We start from the raw sequence: 17,286 nt of genomic DNA, 5'->3' as shown, positions 1-17,286 counted from the left end.
GCTACTAGATCACAGCTGATGCTCCGGGCCTTGTGCCTGAACACACTGTGTCATTTCCCCTCCGGCCGACCTTCCTCCCGGCTCCCTGGCAACGTCCTCTCCATCCTTCAGCTCTTGTGTCACCTTTGCCAGGAGAGCATCTCTGGCCTTCTGTCCTGCCTTTTGCTCTCCGCCCCTCCCTATCCTTCCACCTCCCAGTGTGTATGCACACGTCTCCCCTTTGCCAACCTGGGTGCCCGGGTCTCGATCACGTATGCGACGCCAGCACCTCGCCCAGACAACGCCACATGTTCAACAGACAGGTGGGTGTTACATGAATCAATGAATGAATGAGTGAGCGATGCTCCAAGGTAGGGAAGCAGGAAAGCCTCCTGATTTGCATACAGGCACATTACCGTGGAAGAGTCGTTATGCTCCTGATTCACTCATTGCTCACTTAACACTTACCGAGGGACTATCATGGATCTACTAGTCATATGATCCCCTTTTGGACCCGAGTCCTGCTTCATTCATTCATTCATTCATTCATTCATTCATTCACTCAGCACTGGACACTTGTGTAGCCAGGTGCTGAGAGCACTGTGCTGAGAGCCGGCAGACTTGCTGAAATGAACCGGGCAGAGACCACAGCTCTGGCCGGGCAGCTATGGCAGGAGCACAAAGAGAGGATGAAAGTGGTCAGTGTCATAAGGGAAATGCAGGTCATGGGCAATGGGAGTTCAAAAGAGGGGGACATGACACCTAGGAGTCCGAGACAGGGGATCAGAAGACTTCCGGGGTCTTGACTTTGAGGGATGGGGAATTTCAGACATAAGCCTTTGGAGGGAGGAGGGCATTGCAGGGAGGGCTGAGCGGAAACAGAAGCACAGAGCGAGGCCATGAGCATGGACATGCACAGGAGCCACCCGTCACTCAGCTCTGCCGGAGTGTCCCTGGAGTGAAGGGGTGGGAAATAAGGTTGGGCAGGTAGGTTGAGGTCACGAAGGCCTTGAAAACAAGGATAAGATGTTTGGCTTCTGTGAGCGTGGGTGTCATGGAAGGTTTCTAATTAGCAGGTGAGCTGGTCAGGTGTGCTTCCAGAAGCTTACTCCAGCAGCAGTGTGCAGGATGAATTTGTATATTTAACTTGTCCCCCCAATAGTGCAAAACCCCTAAGAGCTCTGCTGACCTCATTTTGCACAGGGCTTGGCTCAAAAACGTGCACATAGCAAACACTTAATGCATTTATTTAATTGTAATTGAACTGAGTCTAAGGACCCGTCTGTGTACAGCAGCAAAAACACAAATGTCTGTATCTCTTGCAGCAAGGTATCCATTCCGTCCATTCCCTTTAACTGAAAACTCTCTAGGGCAGAATCTTCTCTAGCTACACTTCTCCTTGCCTTGGCTCCCCACTATTGCAAATCCTCAACATTTCATTTCTGGGTCACTGCGATAGACTTTTGACCAGTTTTCTTCCCGTGAGCTCTCTCCACTGTACACGACCCTGGTGGGACAGCCCTGCTCAAGAACCTACCATGGCTCCCTCTATTCTGCTGGCATTTAAGATCTTCCATGACCATGCCATACTTCAACCCTCTCTACCTCTCATTCCTTGTCCACATGCCTCCCCCTCTCCAGCCAGACTCTGTCTCCTCTCCAATTGCCTTTTCGATCCTCCTTCCAGACCTCTGCTCATCCTGTCACCCCAACCTGCTCCTTTCCTCACAGCTCTTCTGAACCACAGCTCGAGCAAGGCCCAGCGTTGCCAGCAGTGTGAATAGTGCGAAGATTCAGAAAGACCTGGGTTCGCAGTCCAGCTTTCTGTGCAACTCACTGTGCGGACTGAGACACACTATACATCCCCTGGGGTCTCAGTGTTTTCTCATCTATAACAGGGGACCAAGAGCGATGTCTGTTTATTATCAGTACTTACTATTAGTGAATAACTGGTAAGAGGATAGACGTGCCAGGCCCTGTGCTGGGTAAATGGTGACGCTCCTTTCTTCTCTGACTTTCTGGAACCCTCAGAAATAAATCCTGCTGGTCAGATGCTAGTATGGAAAGGAAGTTATATTTCGAGGGAGTGTGTATGAAGTCTCAGACACTGCTGGGCTTTTGTAATTACTCCCTCTGCAACCCTCAAACACCAGCATTTTTTGCCCTCACTTTACAGATGAGGACACGCAGACTGAGAACAGGAAACAATCTGGGATCATACCGCTCTGAGCAGACACTACTGTTCGAGAAATAACCACAGAAGTGTTCCTAGGAATTTACTATGTTCCCAGTACGATGCTGGGTGTGTTGCTGTCCCATTTAGTGCTTTCCCCCAAGACGCTGCTACTGTAATAGCAAATAAAGACTGTGCCCAAAGTCTTGCAAACAGCAGGTGGCAGGGCTGGGATTCCTGCTGGGGTCTGTATGACCTCCAGCTCTGCCCTCAGCTACTCTTCCATGACTGTGCCATTGAGACCAGAGTTGTCTGAACCTGGACAGCAGCCCTGTGAGGCCCAGACTGGCCTCTCCAGGTTTTCCATGGGCCCCAGCCCGAGCCTGGGGTCACAGCGACCACTGCTGATCACAAGGGCCCCCAGGTGAGGTGGGCAGGGCCAGCCACTGGCTGAGTGGTCCAGCGACGATGCGGTGACTTTGTCAGCCGTGACACTTACCTGATGGTGCAACCAGCATCAGCCTCGATGGTCCAGATGCAGTTGAGATTGTGTTCATAGGGAGCCGGATACCCGGGGGATAGCACCTGCCCCGACACTTCTCCTTTCACTGTCCCTCCACACTCAGCTGAAAGAAATCCCAAAAAAGTGAGCTTTATGGGGTGGCCTGCATGGCCAGCAGTGACTCAGTGGCTCCTCCTGTCAGTGTGCCCAAGCCCTTCTTGTTCCCTCCAGGTGACCGAACACAGCATATAGAAAGGCCCCTGGATGGAACTTGTATCCACAATCTACAAAGAACCCCTACAACTTAACAGTGAAAAGGTAAACAGCCCGATTAAACAATGGGCAAAGCATCTGAACAGACATTTCTTCAAAGAAGGTATGCAAATGGCCAGCGAGCACATGGAAAGCTGCTCAACGTCATTAGTCATCAGGGAAATGCGAATGAAAACCACAGTGAGGCGTGCCTCGTGTCCACAAGGATGGCTGCAGTCAAAAAGCCAGACAGGAAAAGTGTCGGTGAGGATGTGGAGAAACTGGGACCCATACACATGTGCTGGTAGGAAGGCAACAGGGCGCAGCTGCTTTGGGAAACGGGTTCACAGTTCCTCAAAATGTCGCACGTAGTCACCATAGGACCCTGCAATTCCACGAGTAGCACAGACCCAGGAGAATGAAAGCATACGTTCACACAAAAATGCTCACAGCACTATGATGCATAACAGCCTAAAGATGGAAACAACCCAGATGTCCATCAGCCGATGGATGGGTAGACAAATATGGTGTAATCCATACAATGGAATAGTATTTGATCGTAAAAAAGGGTGAAGGACTTGTACCTGCTACAACAGGAATGGACTTGAAAACATGATGCTAAGTTAAAGAAGTCAGACTCAAAAGGCCACGTATCATATGATTCGGTTTATATAAAATGTCTAGGACAGAACAATCTATAGAGACAGAAAGTACAGTGGAGGTAGCCAGGGCCTGGAGGGAGTGGGCCGGTGGGAGGGATTGCTAATGGGTGCAGGGCTTCTTTGGGTGGACAAGATGTTCAAAAATCCCACGTGGTGACAGTTGCAAAGCCCTGGGAATAGACCAAAAAGACCTGAATTGTACACTTTAAAGGGGTGAAGTGTATGGGACGTGAATTGTATCTCAATAAAGCCATTTTTACAAAGGTCCCTGGGTGGATGGCTGACAGCCTACTCTGCGCCCAAACTCCTTGAAGCCTCCCTGGCCATGTGCAAGACACTTGAACCTGTGCCTTCAGCCACGGGGCCTGTGTGGGGTGCCAGGAATGTGGAGGCAAGCAAGACACTGCATCCTTCCTCCCGAGAGCTAACGGTCTAGAGGAGGAGACAGCCACCGTGGGTCCCAACAGAGGCACACTGGTGGTAGGTGACAGCTCAGAGGAGAAGTGACTACTTCCCCTCACATGGGGTGGGGCAGTTGTGAAGGAGGAGCAGGAGTGGATTGGGCTGGTTGGGTGGCAGGGGTGGGGTAGGGGGCACAGCAGGAGAGAGGAGAAAAGGCAGATGTCCTGGCGATGGGCAACAGCGTGGTGGACGGGGGCTAGGGGAGGAGATGGGGGTGGGAGACAGGGCTGTGAAGCTGGCCCAGCGTCAGACGTCCAAGGGTGCTGTGCATGAGGCTAGTGTCTATGTACTCTGTTGGGGAAGAACTGGTCACCTTACATGCTAGTGAACTTTACACACTCTGCGAGCAGCCTGAAGGGCATGGAGGGACGGGAAAGGAGGAACTGGAGGCAGGGGACCAGTGCAGAGGTCTACACGCCCCGCTGGAGCACCTAGTCACCCAGGTCAGAAGCTGCTGATCCTCTGGCCTTCTTCCCCCCCCGTCTGATCTGCCTCCGAGACCCAGCCCCTGAACCTCTGGGGTGTCTGTTACATTGATGCCCCTCGGCCCCACTGCTAGAGCCTTGGCCTAGGCCCTGGCCATCTCTAGGGTGGCACAGTTGCCCACTCTCCTCCCAGCAGTGCCACGAGATGGATCTTTCTAGAATGCAAACTGACTGGGTCGCTGCTTGCTTCAAACCTTCCTTCCTGGAATGAAGTCCAAGGCCCAGAGGGGCTCCCTTTGGCCTCTTGGGCCCCTTCCCGACAGCCCTCAGTCCAGTCAAGCCTCATGAATGCTAGGAGCCAGGAACACGAGGCCTCTTCATGCCTCCACGTGGACTGACAGCCTGAAAACATCTTCCCTGGGGAACCTTTCGTGGCCTCTCCCCTCCCAGGTAGAGCTGCCGCTGTCCTCCCTTGTGTCTCTGTTATAACACGGGCAGGTTTTTATCACAACACGTGTACCGCGTGACAGTCACGTCAGTCTCCCTCTCAAGACTCCAGACACCTTGGCAGCAGGGACCTCATCCTACCATTTGCACACCCAGTGCCGCTGTAGTGCTTGGCATGTCACAGACGTTTTAGTGTTTACTGAATGGGGAGATACATGGAGGATCAGATGAATAAGCGACACTTACTGCTTCCCAGGAAAATTACTATAAGGGTCTGAGTCAAGGGAGCATGAGTGAAAATGAAGAGCAGGAGATTTATTGCGGAGTTTTTTAGGAAAGGGGATGATTGAGCAAAATCCTTAGAAGAAACTGAAGAAGATGGGATCGAGGTTGCAGGTAGAAATTGGCCTTCACCTTCGTTAAGCATCTCAAGAGCCCCATGGCTTCAGAGGGGAGTGCTATGGCAGGGTTAGAAAGGAGGCACTCTCCTGAGACCGGATCCTTTGCTCCTGCCTTGTCACGAGTCCCCTCAGTGTGCTGTTGGGACAGGAGGTGCTTGAAGGACTCAGGGCTGAATGGGCCATGTTGAAGAGTGGGTGTGCGCAAGAGGACGGACCGTGAGCTGGGGGAAGGAAGCCTATCTGGCCCCACAAATAATGGTGGTAGTGGAGAGGTGGCAGAACATTATCCATGCCCTTGGCTAGAGCTTCCTTCCATATTCCAGATGGAGAAGCCCCTCCTGTTCCCCTAAAGGTGAGTGTTTGGAGGCAGCATGGGGGGTGCTCTTCCTTACGGACACTACTGTTCCTTTCCTCCCGGACCTAACATCTGGGGGCTGGCACGTGGGTGGGAGGAGCCCAGAGGCCAGCAAGCTGCAGATGCATTGATAAGACCAGAAGACTCTACTCTTTCTTCTCTTTGCCTTTCTTCCCATCCTTAGAGTCTTGGCTGCTTCATTTGGGCTGCAGTGTCCACTCAACAATGAAGAAAGCCTTGGGATGTTTTAAGCTACAGTGGTCATTACTGCTAGACTGTGATAAAGTCCACCACAACATGACATATGTAAAAATATACACCTGCCACCCCAGATACACAGCTTCACTCCTCTATGTGGGGCCTGAGGGAGTCTCAGTGGGGAAAACCCCCGAAGTTCAAAATCTAAGTACCCTTACTAGCACTGCTTGAGTGGATCTGCTAAGTTCAGCCCAACTGGCACACTGATATTCAAAAGAACCTCACAGTGAATCCTTCCTGCAAAGCACGTAACTGTCTTGTAACGTGAATCATCTCCTTCCTATTTCACTTGCTCTAGCTTTCCTGTGGTATTACACTGTCATCTCTATGCATGTGTCCCCCTCGCTGGCCTGGGATCTGCCCTTGTCAGGGTTCCTAGTGCCCAGCATAGGGCCTGGCACATGAATGAAAGCAGGGGATAAAAACAGGGATGCAGGGAGAAAGGGATGGGGCATGCCTGCAGACTGAGCTGATCTTAAGCTCAGAGGGAAGGGAAGACTCTATAAGCTACTTAGAGGTCGCCATGCTGGTTTGTCCACTGTCAAGCTTAAATCCTCTCCTTCAGGCCCTCTGTTCTGTAACAGTGTTGAGGATCCTGTTAACATGGAGCTGTCTAGGGGAAAAGAATATTGGTTATTACCACTGCCCACCATGCTGGTTCACCCCTCCAGCCCTCACACATGCTCAGGCTAGAAGCCCAGCCTCCATCCTCCCCTCCTGCTGGTAAATTCTTACCCTTCCTTTCCTCATGTTTCCCCAACACTTTGCCCATAAGTCTGCATGGTGCTTATCTTGTATTATAATTATCTGTTTATGTGTCTATTTGCCTTGCTAGGCTATAGGCTCCCAAAGGGCAGGGGAAAATGCTTTATTCTTTCTTTTTTTTATTTCTCTGCTTCTGCACATACCCAAACATATAACTGCACCAATTCTGGTGTGTGGCGCTTGGTAGGTACTTAAATGTTTTCCCAGTGGATGTTTTGTTCTTATAAGATTAGCCGGTGCTGTACAGCAAACATGCTGAGGTTGTGGCACCAGGGGAAGGGGATGGAGGGAAAGGCCTGGTGTTTGGCAATGGGGAAGCAGGACAAAGCAGGGTGGTGGGAATCTTGATCAGCAGGGAGGGTAAGAGATGCAGTGAGGTGGGTGGCGAGAGAGGAAAAGGCCAGACCGACGGCATGACAGGTTCTGCCTACTTCATACTCCTGCTTTGGACCAGGCTTCTCTCATCCTATGACACATGGAGAAAGCTTAGAGAGAGCCTCTGCTGACATTCTGGAAGCACCGCAGGCTTAAGAAGGTGCTGGTTCATTATTATATTCTTTCTCAAGAATGAGATAGATGCTTGCTCATTATCTTACTCTTTCTTCCAACTTCCCCCAGAAAAGGGGGCATAAGCCCCATTTTGCCTATGGGGAAACTGAGGCCCAGAGGGAGTCGGAGGCTTGTTTGAGTCTGGGTGCTGCAGGAACCCTTGGAACCCAGGCAAGTGCTCCACCTCTTCCTACTTGACGCTCCCCCCTTTTCTCTGTCACCAGCATTACAATTCTGAGGGCATGACTTGGCTGTGGTCCCACTTGGCTCAACATGTGACAGAGGCAAGCCCCCCGCCTGAGTGTGCTGCTGCATGGGCGTAATGAGGTGTGAAGGGGGGCAGGGCGAGTGTTGGCTCCTGTGAACAGCGACGCTCAGTCCAGTTAGGCAGCCCCAAGGTGCTGGAGCGTGGGGTCCAACGGGAGAGCCTTCTCGAGACCAGAGCTGGGAGCCTGGGACTTGGAAGGGGGGCCCGAGTGGTCACTCGAAGAGCAAGAGGCCTCCTACCGACACAGGTGGGGAGAGGCCGGTCCCAGGTCCTGCGCTCCCCACTCAGACACAGCAGCTCCTCACTGCCCCGCAGGCTGTATCCAGGGTCACAGCTGAAGGACACAGAGCTTCCTGCAAAATGGCCTCCATCCTGAACCTTGTAGCCAAACTGGGGAGTTCCTGGATCCTCACATTTGATGAGTTCAAAACCTGCCAAGAGAGGAGAGAGAGGGTAAGCAAGACCCAGCGTGGCAGAAGCCACACGCCCTTTCCTCCCTCAGTGTGAAGCCCATGTCCTCACGGAAGCCACCAGGCATGTGCCCCTGGCTTCTGCCGGCCTCACTGCTCGGGTGGGCCCCACATGGCTGTGCTCAGGAGAGGTGCAGCGTGCAGGATTCGCTCCCAGCTGTGGCGTGGAAATGGCTTCAGCTCTTTCTCCCAGGACAGCTTTTAATAGTTTTCAGACACAGGGTCTGGGTTTTCTATTTCCTTTGTTTGACCCCCAGAGCGTTTTGTTAGCAGGGCTGCTCTTTCCATCTGGCTCGCTGAGACATTCTGATGGGATCTTGTAATAGGGAAACGTCACTTCAGATGCATGTTTCAGAGTTCAATTACGTCCTGTTTAAATACAGTCTATTGAGAAAGGCTGGGGAAGGCTTATGCAGAACGTCTCCACAGAGCACCTGCTATAGGGCGCTTCACGTTCCTTATCCACAGTGGTCTTGTAGGGAGGGGTAATGACCGAGAACACTGGCCTGGTTTAATAAATGGTTCCAAAGTCACACATTCTTAGATAATGGAGATGGAACTCGCATGCCACTTTATTCAATCCTCTTCCCCTGATGGGCCTGCTATACCAGGCACAGACCCTTAGGCCAGATGGCCTAGAGCCCAGGTAAGAGGAATCTTGGTTGGATTCACTGGTTTTCTAACAGCTTTATTGAGATAGAATTCACATACCGAACACTCACCCATCTGAAGTGTTTGATGCACTGTCTTTTAGTATATTCGCAGAGGTGTGCAACTATCTTCACAATCAACTTCAGGGTCTTTTCATCACTTCTAGAGAAACCCTATACACACCCCCCCCCTGCCCTTGGCAACCAAAATTTCCTCTCTGTCTCTATGGATGTGCCTACTCCGGACAGTTCATATAAATAGATCATATAACACGTGGCCTTTGTGATTGGCTTCCTTCACTCAGCAGTGTTTTCAAGGCTCATCCATGGTGTTGCATGGATCAGCGCTTCATTCCTTTTTGACAGCTGAATAACATTCCATTGTACGGATGGGTATATCATATTTTGTTTAGCCATTTATCAGCTGATGGATGCTCATTGGGTTTTAAAATAACCTAGAAAAGCACATTTCTTGGCATCTCCTGGGCAAGTACAGGAGCTCAAATCAATGAACACAAGGGCTGTGAAGCCCAGGTGTGGAGATGTAATCCCAAGTACCCTGGGGCTGTGCACAAATCTGGGTGCTTTCCGTTTTTGAAATCTCGGGAAAGCTAAGACCACGAAAAAGGGAAAGAATCAAGACTGAAGTCTTTAGGGAGTAGTGCAAAAGAACATAATTACACATTAGCGTTTGCATGTTTTACATCTGGCTGTAGCCGAACCTTATTTTATAAATGCCGTGATTAGGAAAGGCTTTGTTTGGTTGCTTTAGTTAAAAGCCTCAGTGTTTATATTTTGGAGGTATAAGTGAGTAACAGGTGTGCGTGACTCTCAGTTAACCAGAGATGTAAACCTTAGAGTGGATGCCAAGTGGCTGCTTACCCAGAGCAAAGGCACAAGGTCTCAGAGGAAACAGTCCGCTCAGCATGCACCAGTCAGAGAAAACCGAACCTCTTAAATGAGGGGTGACGTCCCGAAGCCCGACCTCCCTGTTTGGGGGACCAGGGAAAGCTTGACTTCATTGTCCACTCTGACGCAAGAAGGACTTACTGGAAAATTGCAGCTCAAAGCCCTTGCTGGTGTTCTCAGCGTCAGTGATGAAATCAAGCCACAGACTGCTGGATGTGCTGTTCAAAGTCACCCCCACCATCTCCGAACGGCTGAACACCCCCAGCAAACGGGCGGAGTTGTTGTTGCCGTCGTAGACCTGGATGTACGAGAGACCCCCGACCCGATGTCAGCATGGCCTTATTTTGAATAACAGCTTTTCATCCCATAGCCTACGTTCCCAGACTTTAGCACCAATGCTGATTGTTGGAGGGGCCGCGAGCATCAGACTCAGGGAAGATGGCACAGGGAGCCAGCGACGGAGAGAGTGATCAGCCCCTCCCATCTCTACTCGGTGCCATTCTGTGCCCAGCCCATCTCAGTGTGAATCCGGTCTCTAGGAACTGCTTGCTGTTCTAACCTTTCCAGTGGAGCTCTGCTCTGTCCCCCAACCCTGAGATGGCACCAGCTTACTCTTCAGCAGCCTGGGGAGGTCAGGATGGGGCCACCTGAAGGCCCAAGCCATCTGTCTCTGCAGACAGGCACACGGAGAGCGTTCGACAGCTCTGCATTGCTAAACTTCCAGATGAGACAACTGTCCTTCTGCCTAACCCCACCGCACTGTGGCAGTGGCCTGTCTTGACTACTCTTCTAGACATGGCCCCCGGGATCCAGCAGCACAGAGTAAAAATGACCAGCGTGTCATGGTGCCTTTCCTTTCCCCAAGCTCACCCTTCCCTCCTAAAATGAGGGCTCCAGCAAGGGCCTGCTGGGCTTGCCAGGGGTGGAATCGTGCAGGCATCTGGCTTCCCCAATGCCCATCTGTCCCCTGAACTTCTGAGCACTAGCAAAGACAACAATCATCAGAATAATGAACTGGCTCCCCAGGTTCTGAGGTTGCTGCTCCTTTCCAGATAATTGTACAAATAACAACAGAAGTTGTGATTGAGTGGAGGACCCCCCTGGTGCTCTGGTAAATATCAAAGATGGGATCTATGGGTGGGTGATGAATATTTGTGCATGGCGCACGATGTGATGCCAGCTGTCAGCAAATTGGAACAGTATTTCCATTCTACTATTTATGAAGCAAAGCTTTCTAAAAGAAGCCATCCTTCAAGCTAACAGTGCTGTATATTACAGAGACTTGCTCAGGCCCCTGGGAGCCTCAAGTCTGTTTCCACATTCCATGTACCACATCACTGATAGATTGAGAGAATTCTGGAGTTCCAACAGACAGAGAGATGACACCAGTTCAGAGTTTAGCCCACTGGGGCATCCAAGTTGCTAAATAAAAATATTTGTACCCATGAACGCATATTGAAATTAACTGATCAAGGTGTTAATCGTCAACACTTGCTGACATCACAATAGGAGAAACATAGAGAAACAACCAGATAACATGAACACCACTACTATGGAGTCATTTTGTTTAAAAAAAAAAAAGAAAGAAAGAAGGAAAGAAAAAAAGAAAGAAAAAGAAAGAAAGAAAGAAAGAAAGAAAGAAAGAAAGAAAAAGAAAGAAAGAAAGAAAGAAAGAAAGAAAGAAAGAAAGAAAGAAAGAAAGAAAGAAAAAGAAAGAAAGAAAAAAAAATCAAGCCTGAATCGTATCAAGTCACTGGATCCAATTTTAACTTATAGCAAATACAGAGGACGGAGGGATATATGAAATGATACTCTGGGAGTATGTTTGGCAAAACCCAGAATATGAAAATTCCACTGGGCAAGTTACCTGACTTCCTCAACAAATAAATTACAAGGGATGGAGGAAAAAAAGAAGATGGAGGCAGAAATCTATTGATTAAAAACCGTACGAGACAACCAGTTCAATGTATGGGCCTTATCTGGACCCTGATTCAAAAAACTGTATATTTAAAAAAATATTAGAACGTTTATAAGATAATTGGAAACTTGAACATTTGTTGGATATATGATGATGTTAAGAGATTGTTGTTAATTAATAAAAGTATAATGGGAACAGGATTATTTCCAAGCATAATTCATTCTAATTCATTAAGGACAAAAATGTTCATAATGTGTCATTATGATAAAATATTCATTACAGAAAACTTAAAAAACAGAAGAGCACACAGAAGATAAAAACAGCTTTCAGCACTCACAACATTTTGGTGACTATCTTTCCAGGCTTTATTCTATGCATGCTTTTCCTTATATATATTTATTTCTTTATTTTTTTATATAAAAACAAGATCCAACTATAGATACTATATGGTAACCTGATCTTTCACTTAATATAATGTGCATATTTTTTTAAGCATTAAATATTTTTCCCCAACGGCATTTAAATAATTTAAGGAATTTTCATCATAAAATTAAACCAACCCACACTATACTTACTCACACATCATTGTCCAGAATGTGTGCCCAGGAAGATAAGAGGCATTCAATAAAAGTATGATAATTAAATAAACCAACGTTTTCTTCTAGTACTTTTGTCTTTAAGTCCACCTGGAATTTACTTAGGCATATGACAGGAGATGAGTCTACTTTTTTCTCCTTGATTGATTAGCCATTTAACCAAACACTATAAATATTCCATTCACCACCAATTTTAAATTCACCTTTATCACATATATATCACATTATATACATTTGGTTTTGTCTGTCAACTTTCTATTCTATTCTATTCCTATTTGCTACCTATTTGTCTTTTCCTGTGCATGACCCACACCATTTTAGTTATCATAGTTTTATAATATACTTGAATATTTAATAGGGCAAGTCCTCTCTCATTTGTCCTTCTTTTAACTTAAAAAATTTATTCTCCCTTGTTTATTTTGCTAGATAAACTCAAGATGAACTTCCTTAAATTAAAAAATAAAAAATACCTCCTGTTCCCCCCTGCCAAGAAAAACCCCAAGACAACTTGTGTAATTCTGATTGATTAACATCATAGGTATGGGTTAGTAAGAGAAAAAGTCCATCTACATGATATTGAATTTTCTTACTCATTTTTTGGCATCTGGCTCTATTTAATCAAGTTGTTTTGTATGTCTCTCAGTAAAATTCTGTATTTATTTTTGGGTATTTTAAAATTTTTTATTGCAATTGGGAATTGGGCCGTTGTCTACATTTATTTTCTAACAGAATACTGCTTGTCTATAAGAATGCTTTGATGGTCCAGTTCCTTATTATATACTGGGGATGGATCGGTCTCTGAGAAATCCGAGACAATCCATACACATCTGTTACACCGAACCTTCTTTCTTTCTTCTTGCTCTATTAGATGTTTTTATTTTCTTCATGTTTGTTGCAGTATAATTGACAAATAAAAATTGTATATAATTAAGGTGTACAACATGATATTTTGATGCACATGTACCATTACATCTGATATGACAGTTCAGTGAGATTTAAGAGTAACTACACTAACAGCTTTGTCCACACAGTTACAAACAATGCAAACATTCCATGGTCGGACACTGCTACATGTCTGCTTGCACACGTGCTTGAGTTACTCTAGGGCATATGCCTCCAATGGAGAAGCTCGTTGCTGGGAAGGGGAATCCTCAACTTCGTTAGATATTGCCAGATTGCTCTCCAAAGAGTAATACAAATTTAATCTCTCACTGACACTGTATGACAGCTTTCATTGTTTTGTATCTTCGCCAACACTTGGTATTTTCAGGCATTCTAATTTTTCCCAGTTTGATGGATGTGAAATGGTATCTTGTTTTAATTTGTATGTCTTTGGTTATCACTGAGGTTGAGCATCTTTTCATGTGTTTATCCATAATTCTACTTTCCTCTTATGTGAATTTCTTGTTCATATCCTTTGTTTATCCATGAATATGAAACCTCCCTGCATTTCGGTTTTATGTCCTTCAAAATAAAATTTCATAGTTTTCTCAGTAAAGATTATGCACATTTTTTAGACTTATTCCTAGGTGTTTTATAGGTTTTCTTCTATTATGAATGAGATCTTTTTTTTTCTGATTATGTTTTAGTTGGTTGTAGACACATCAGCCACTTTGCTGAATTGTCTTATTGTTTCTGTTGGTTAATACGTCAACTCTTCTGTATTTTCTAAATAGAAGAGACAACTTTATATATTCCTCTCTAATTTTTATAGTTTCTTTGTTCTTTCTTTGATCTGATTGTGATGGCTTGGATCTGCAGCAAAATGTTGAATAATACTACGGTGATAGCACAACTCTGGTCTTGCTCCCGACTGTACTGGGAACCTTAGGAAGTTCTGTTATTAAGAATAATGTTTGCTGGGCCCCTGGGTGGCTCAGATGGTTAAGCGTCTGCCTTCAGCTCAGGTCATGATCCCAGGGTTCTGGGATTGAGTCCCGCATCGGGCTCCCTGCTCCTTGGGAGCCTGCTTCTCCCTCTGCTCCTCTCTCTCTCTCTCTCTCTCTCATGAATAAATAAATAAAATCTTAAAAAAAAAAAGAATGTTTGCTATAGGTATTGGTAGGAAATTTTTATCAGATTAATAAAGTTCTCTTCATAGTTTTGAGATATTTTAAAATCATGAATGAGTACTGAATCTCATCATGTGATGTTCTGGGGTGTACTGGGAGGATTACGTATTTTTGGCTTCTAATCTGTTTATAGGATATTAGGTTGAACCACATGAAGTTGCCAATATGTGACCAGTTTTGACCTACAAAAATGTCAGTTTCATAGGGTTTGCTTACTGTGTAACACTGTGTGCTTTTCTAATATTGACACATCCTCACATTCCTGGAATCAATCCCGCTTGGTCATTTTTGCTTTCATACACAGCTAGATTCAATATGACATTGTATGTAGGGTGTTCAGATCTATGATCATACGTGACTGGTCTAATAGTTTGTTCTTCTATGGCTCTTATTCAGTCTGCTATCAATATTTCTACTTGCCTTATTTAAATAAAATGAATGAGGAGATAGATTCCAATTTTTCTCTTTCCTGAGTCAGTTTGATTATCGCAGTATTAATTATTCCTTGAATTTTTGTTAGCTTACTTGTAAAATAGTCTATGCTTGGGGCCCTTGAGACAGGATGGGGGGAGTCAAAATTTTTAAGTATTGGTTTATTCAGATTTTTATCTTTTCTTGATATTAGTACTTTTTAATCTGTCAAAATGTCCATTTCAGATTTCTTAGCTTATAGTTGTTCCTAAATATTTTCTGTTAGTTTCATAATCTCTACCTCATCTCTAAATATGTACCTTTTTCCATTCCTAAAATTATATAATGGTGGCTTCTTTATTCCTTGTTAGTCAGTCCTGCAAAATTTGTGATCTTTATTAGCTATTTTTCAAGGAACAAGTTGGTTTTATTGACAATTGCTATTGCTTTTTGGTTGTATTTTTTTTCGGTCATTTTTGACTTTACCTTTAAAAAAGGCTCTTTCTCCTACTTCCTTTGGATTTATTGTTATATAATTCATGCTACCCAACTCCTTATTTATTTTTAACCTAGGTGATGCATCAGAGACTAACAGAGGTATATTGAAATCTTCCACCATGACTGCAACTTTATTAAACATTTTTTCACATTTCCTGCAGTTTTTATTTAATTTATTCATGCTATGTTATTTGGCACATAAAGTTTGACTGTAGATTGATTGTACATTTTATTAACATAAAAGAATCCTCTTTTTAATTTCCTTATGAGGTGTGAGAGAAGTTCTCAAAGTCATCTCATAATAAACCGGTTTCATTTTTCCGTGCTTTACGCTCTTCCGTTCATTGCCTCCATCACATTTTTTAATTGGGTGATCATGTTTCTCATCTTTATTTAATCTTTCCTCATCTCAGATTGCTCCGTTTTCATTAATGCCTATTTTTGTGTCATAAATATAAGATTCTCCCAAATCCTGTTAAGAATACAAAGCAGGAGCTGTTTTTAAAGTTTTTCTTCTTTGTTGCTTACAGAGGGGCAATTAGCTCTGACTCTTCAGACAGGTCCCCTTCTTCTGATCTACAGACTATTTACACACATTCAGTTAATTTTCTTGTTAGCACACCATTACAGAGGGAGCATAAAAGAGGGGAATGGAAACGCCCAGTGGTCTTTGGAGGGGAGTGGAGGAATTACACAAGAATAGGCCATCGCAGGAGCTTTCCAGTCTCCTGGTGCTGAAGTGTGTGTGTGAGTGTGGTGCCTCTTTTCTAATGCGCCTGACCACTCTTGTTAGGCACCAACCACAGTGTTGCCCTACTTCACCTGGCTTGCCAACAAAAGCCACATGAAGCCCAGAATGTCCCGCTGAGAGGGAATGGTGGCTCTGTGTGTTCTCTCAGACCTAGTACGCTTCCAGAGGAACCAGTGGTGTGGACATCTGGTCCCTGCCAATGGGGCCATGGCATGTCCTTGCTCCAGGCTCTGCTGCTCTGAGCTAGGTGGCCGGAGATGCGTTTTTCCTTCCGGTTTCTAACACTTCATCCACAGTCAGGATTTCACTTCGCTTACGTGAATCATAGTTTGATTGGGCCCTTTCTCAATCTGAACTCTTTTCTGGATATTCCATTTGGCAAAAATTCCTTTAAGTGATATGTGAATGGTACCCTTGCCTAATTTCCAGTGCTGAGGCCACAGTCCTCTGCTTTTACATCCTTTTAGTCATTTCAGTGGGGACTGGCAGAGGACAAAGTTACCTATATCTATATCTATATCTATATCTATATCTATATCTATATCTATATCTATATATCTCCATGTGCTTCATTTGGCATCTTGAGCTGGAAGTCGTCTTTCCATTCTATTGCAATTTAAAGGCCCTTCCTGTCTTGCTGATGTCAGGTCAAAATTTTGGTGGGGGCCAAAATAAAAGGAATCAGTTCTGGGAGAGAAGCTGAAGTGTGAGCAGGGATGCAGTTTAAGGAATTTTTAGTTATTAAAGGTAAGAAACAGATCAGGGGTCACAAACACAAGCAAAGAGTCATTTCATGGGTCAGAAATACAAGACTAAAATTTGGAGGGTTGGTCAGATGCATAGAGTATTGTATCTTGGGCAATAAATAAAGTGTGGAGGAGGTGACAGGTGTCCTTGGTCAGGAGCTCAGGTGTGCACGGGGGTTTCTTTGGAGGGACAAGGAAGTCCTCAGGATTAGGAATCCACTGGTGTTCTGGCAGGTGGGTGAATTCCAGAGGGGTGAGGGCGAGGGTGAGGGCGAGATATTCTTGGAGCTGACTACTGCTCTGGGCAGCTCCTGCACACATTCCTGTCAAGGTAGACCAGAGTGACACGCTGACCCAGCAGTGCCCGGCAGCTGACATGGCTGCAAGGCTGTTCTGAATCCTATTTGGGAAACCATAACCATGGGTTTCTCTTAGTTCTGAAACAGTTCTGTACCTGTTCATGTCCCAGGTTCTCCACCCTGAGGAGAAGACTTAGAACAGGAAGGGGTTCCAGGAAACCACCCCATCTCCCTGGATGCCTTGCCCTCCCTTCCCCAGACCCTGTTCTATAGAAGTTCTGGGGGTCCCGGGGTCCCGTGAGTGGCCTTTCAGCCAGGTCAGAGACACAGCCTTCTGAGGAGGACACTACAGAAGCCTGGACACAGGACGAAGAGGGTCTTCTTCGACAAGAAGGCTGAGCCCCAAGGCTGGGTGGTAGGGCCAGCTGGGCAGGGAAGTCTGGGAACATCCCCCTAAGATACAGGAAT

General features: G+C 46.1%; 1 protein-coding gene across 1 annotated transcript in view; it reads right to left on the bottom strand.

Moving 5' to 3' along the window:
• The window catches only part of CSMD2 (CUB and Sushi multiple domains 2), a 598,617-nt gene that overhangs the window by 161,379 nt on the left and 419,952 nt on the right, over positions 1-17,286 (bottom strand). Inside the window, exons 23-25 of the mRNA XM_073902955.1 lie at positions 9,669-9,825; positions 7,738-7,929; positions 2,652-2,778 (exon numbers count right to left, since the gene is read on the bottom strand). Coding sequence (XP_073759056.1) covers positions 2,652-2,778; positions 7,738-7,929; positions 9,669-9,825 — 476 coding nt within the window. The remainder of the gene's footprint in view (positions 1-2,651; positions 2,779-7,737; positions 7,930-9,668; positions 9,826-17,286) is intronic.

The sequence above is a fragment of the Callorhinus ursinus genome, unplaced genomic scaffold (assembly GCF_003265705.2).
Source record: "Callorhinus ursinus isolate GAN/ISIS: 27379988/994484 unplaced genomic scaffold, GSC_fseal_2.0 scaffold18, whole genome shotgun sequence".
Classification (NCBI taxonomy): Eukaryota; Metazoa; Chordata; class Mammalia; order Carnivora; family Otariidae; genus Callorhinus; species Callorhinus ursinus.
The sequence above is the reverse complement of the archived record's forward strand: the minus strand, read 5'-3'. Positions and strand labels throughout refer to the sequence as shown.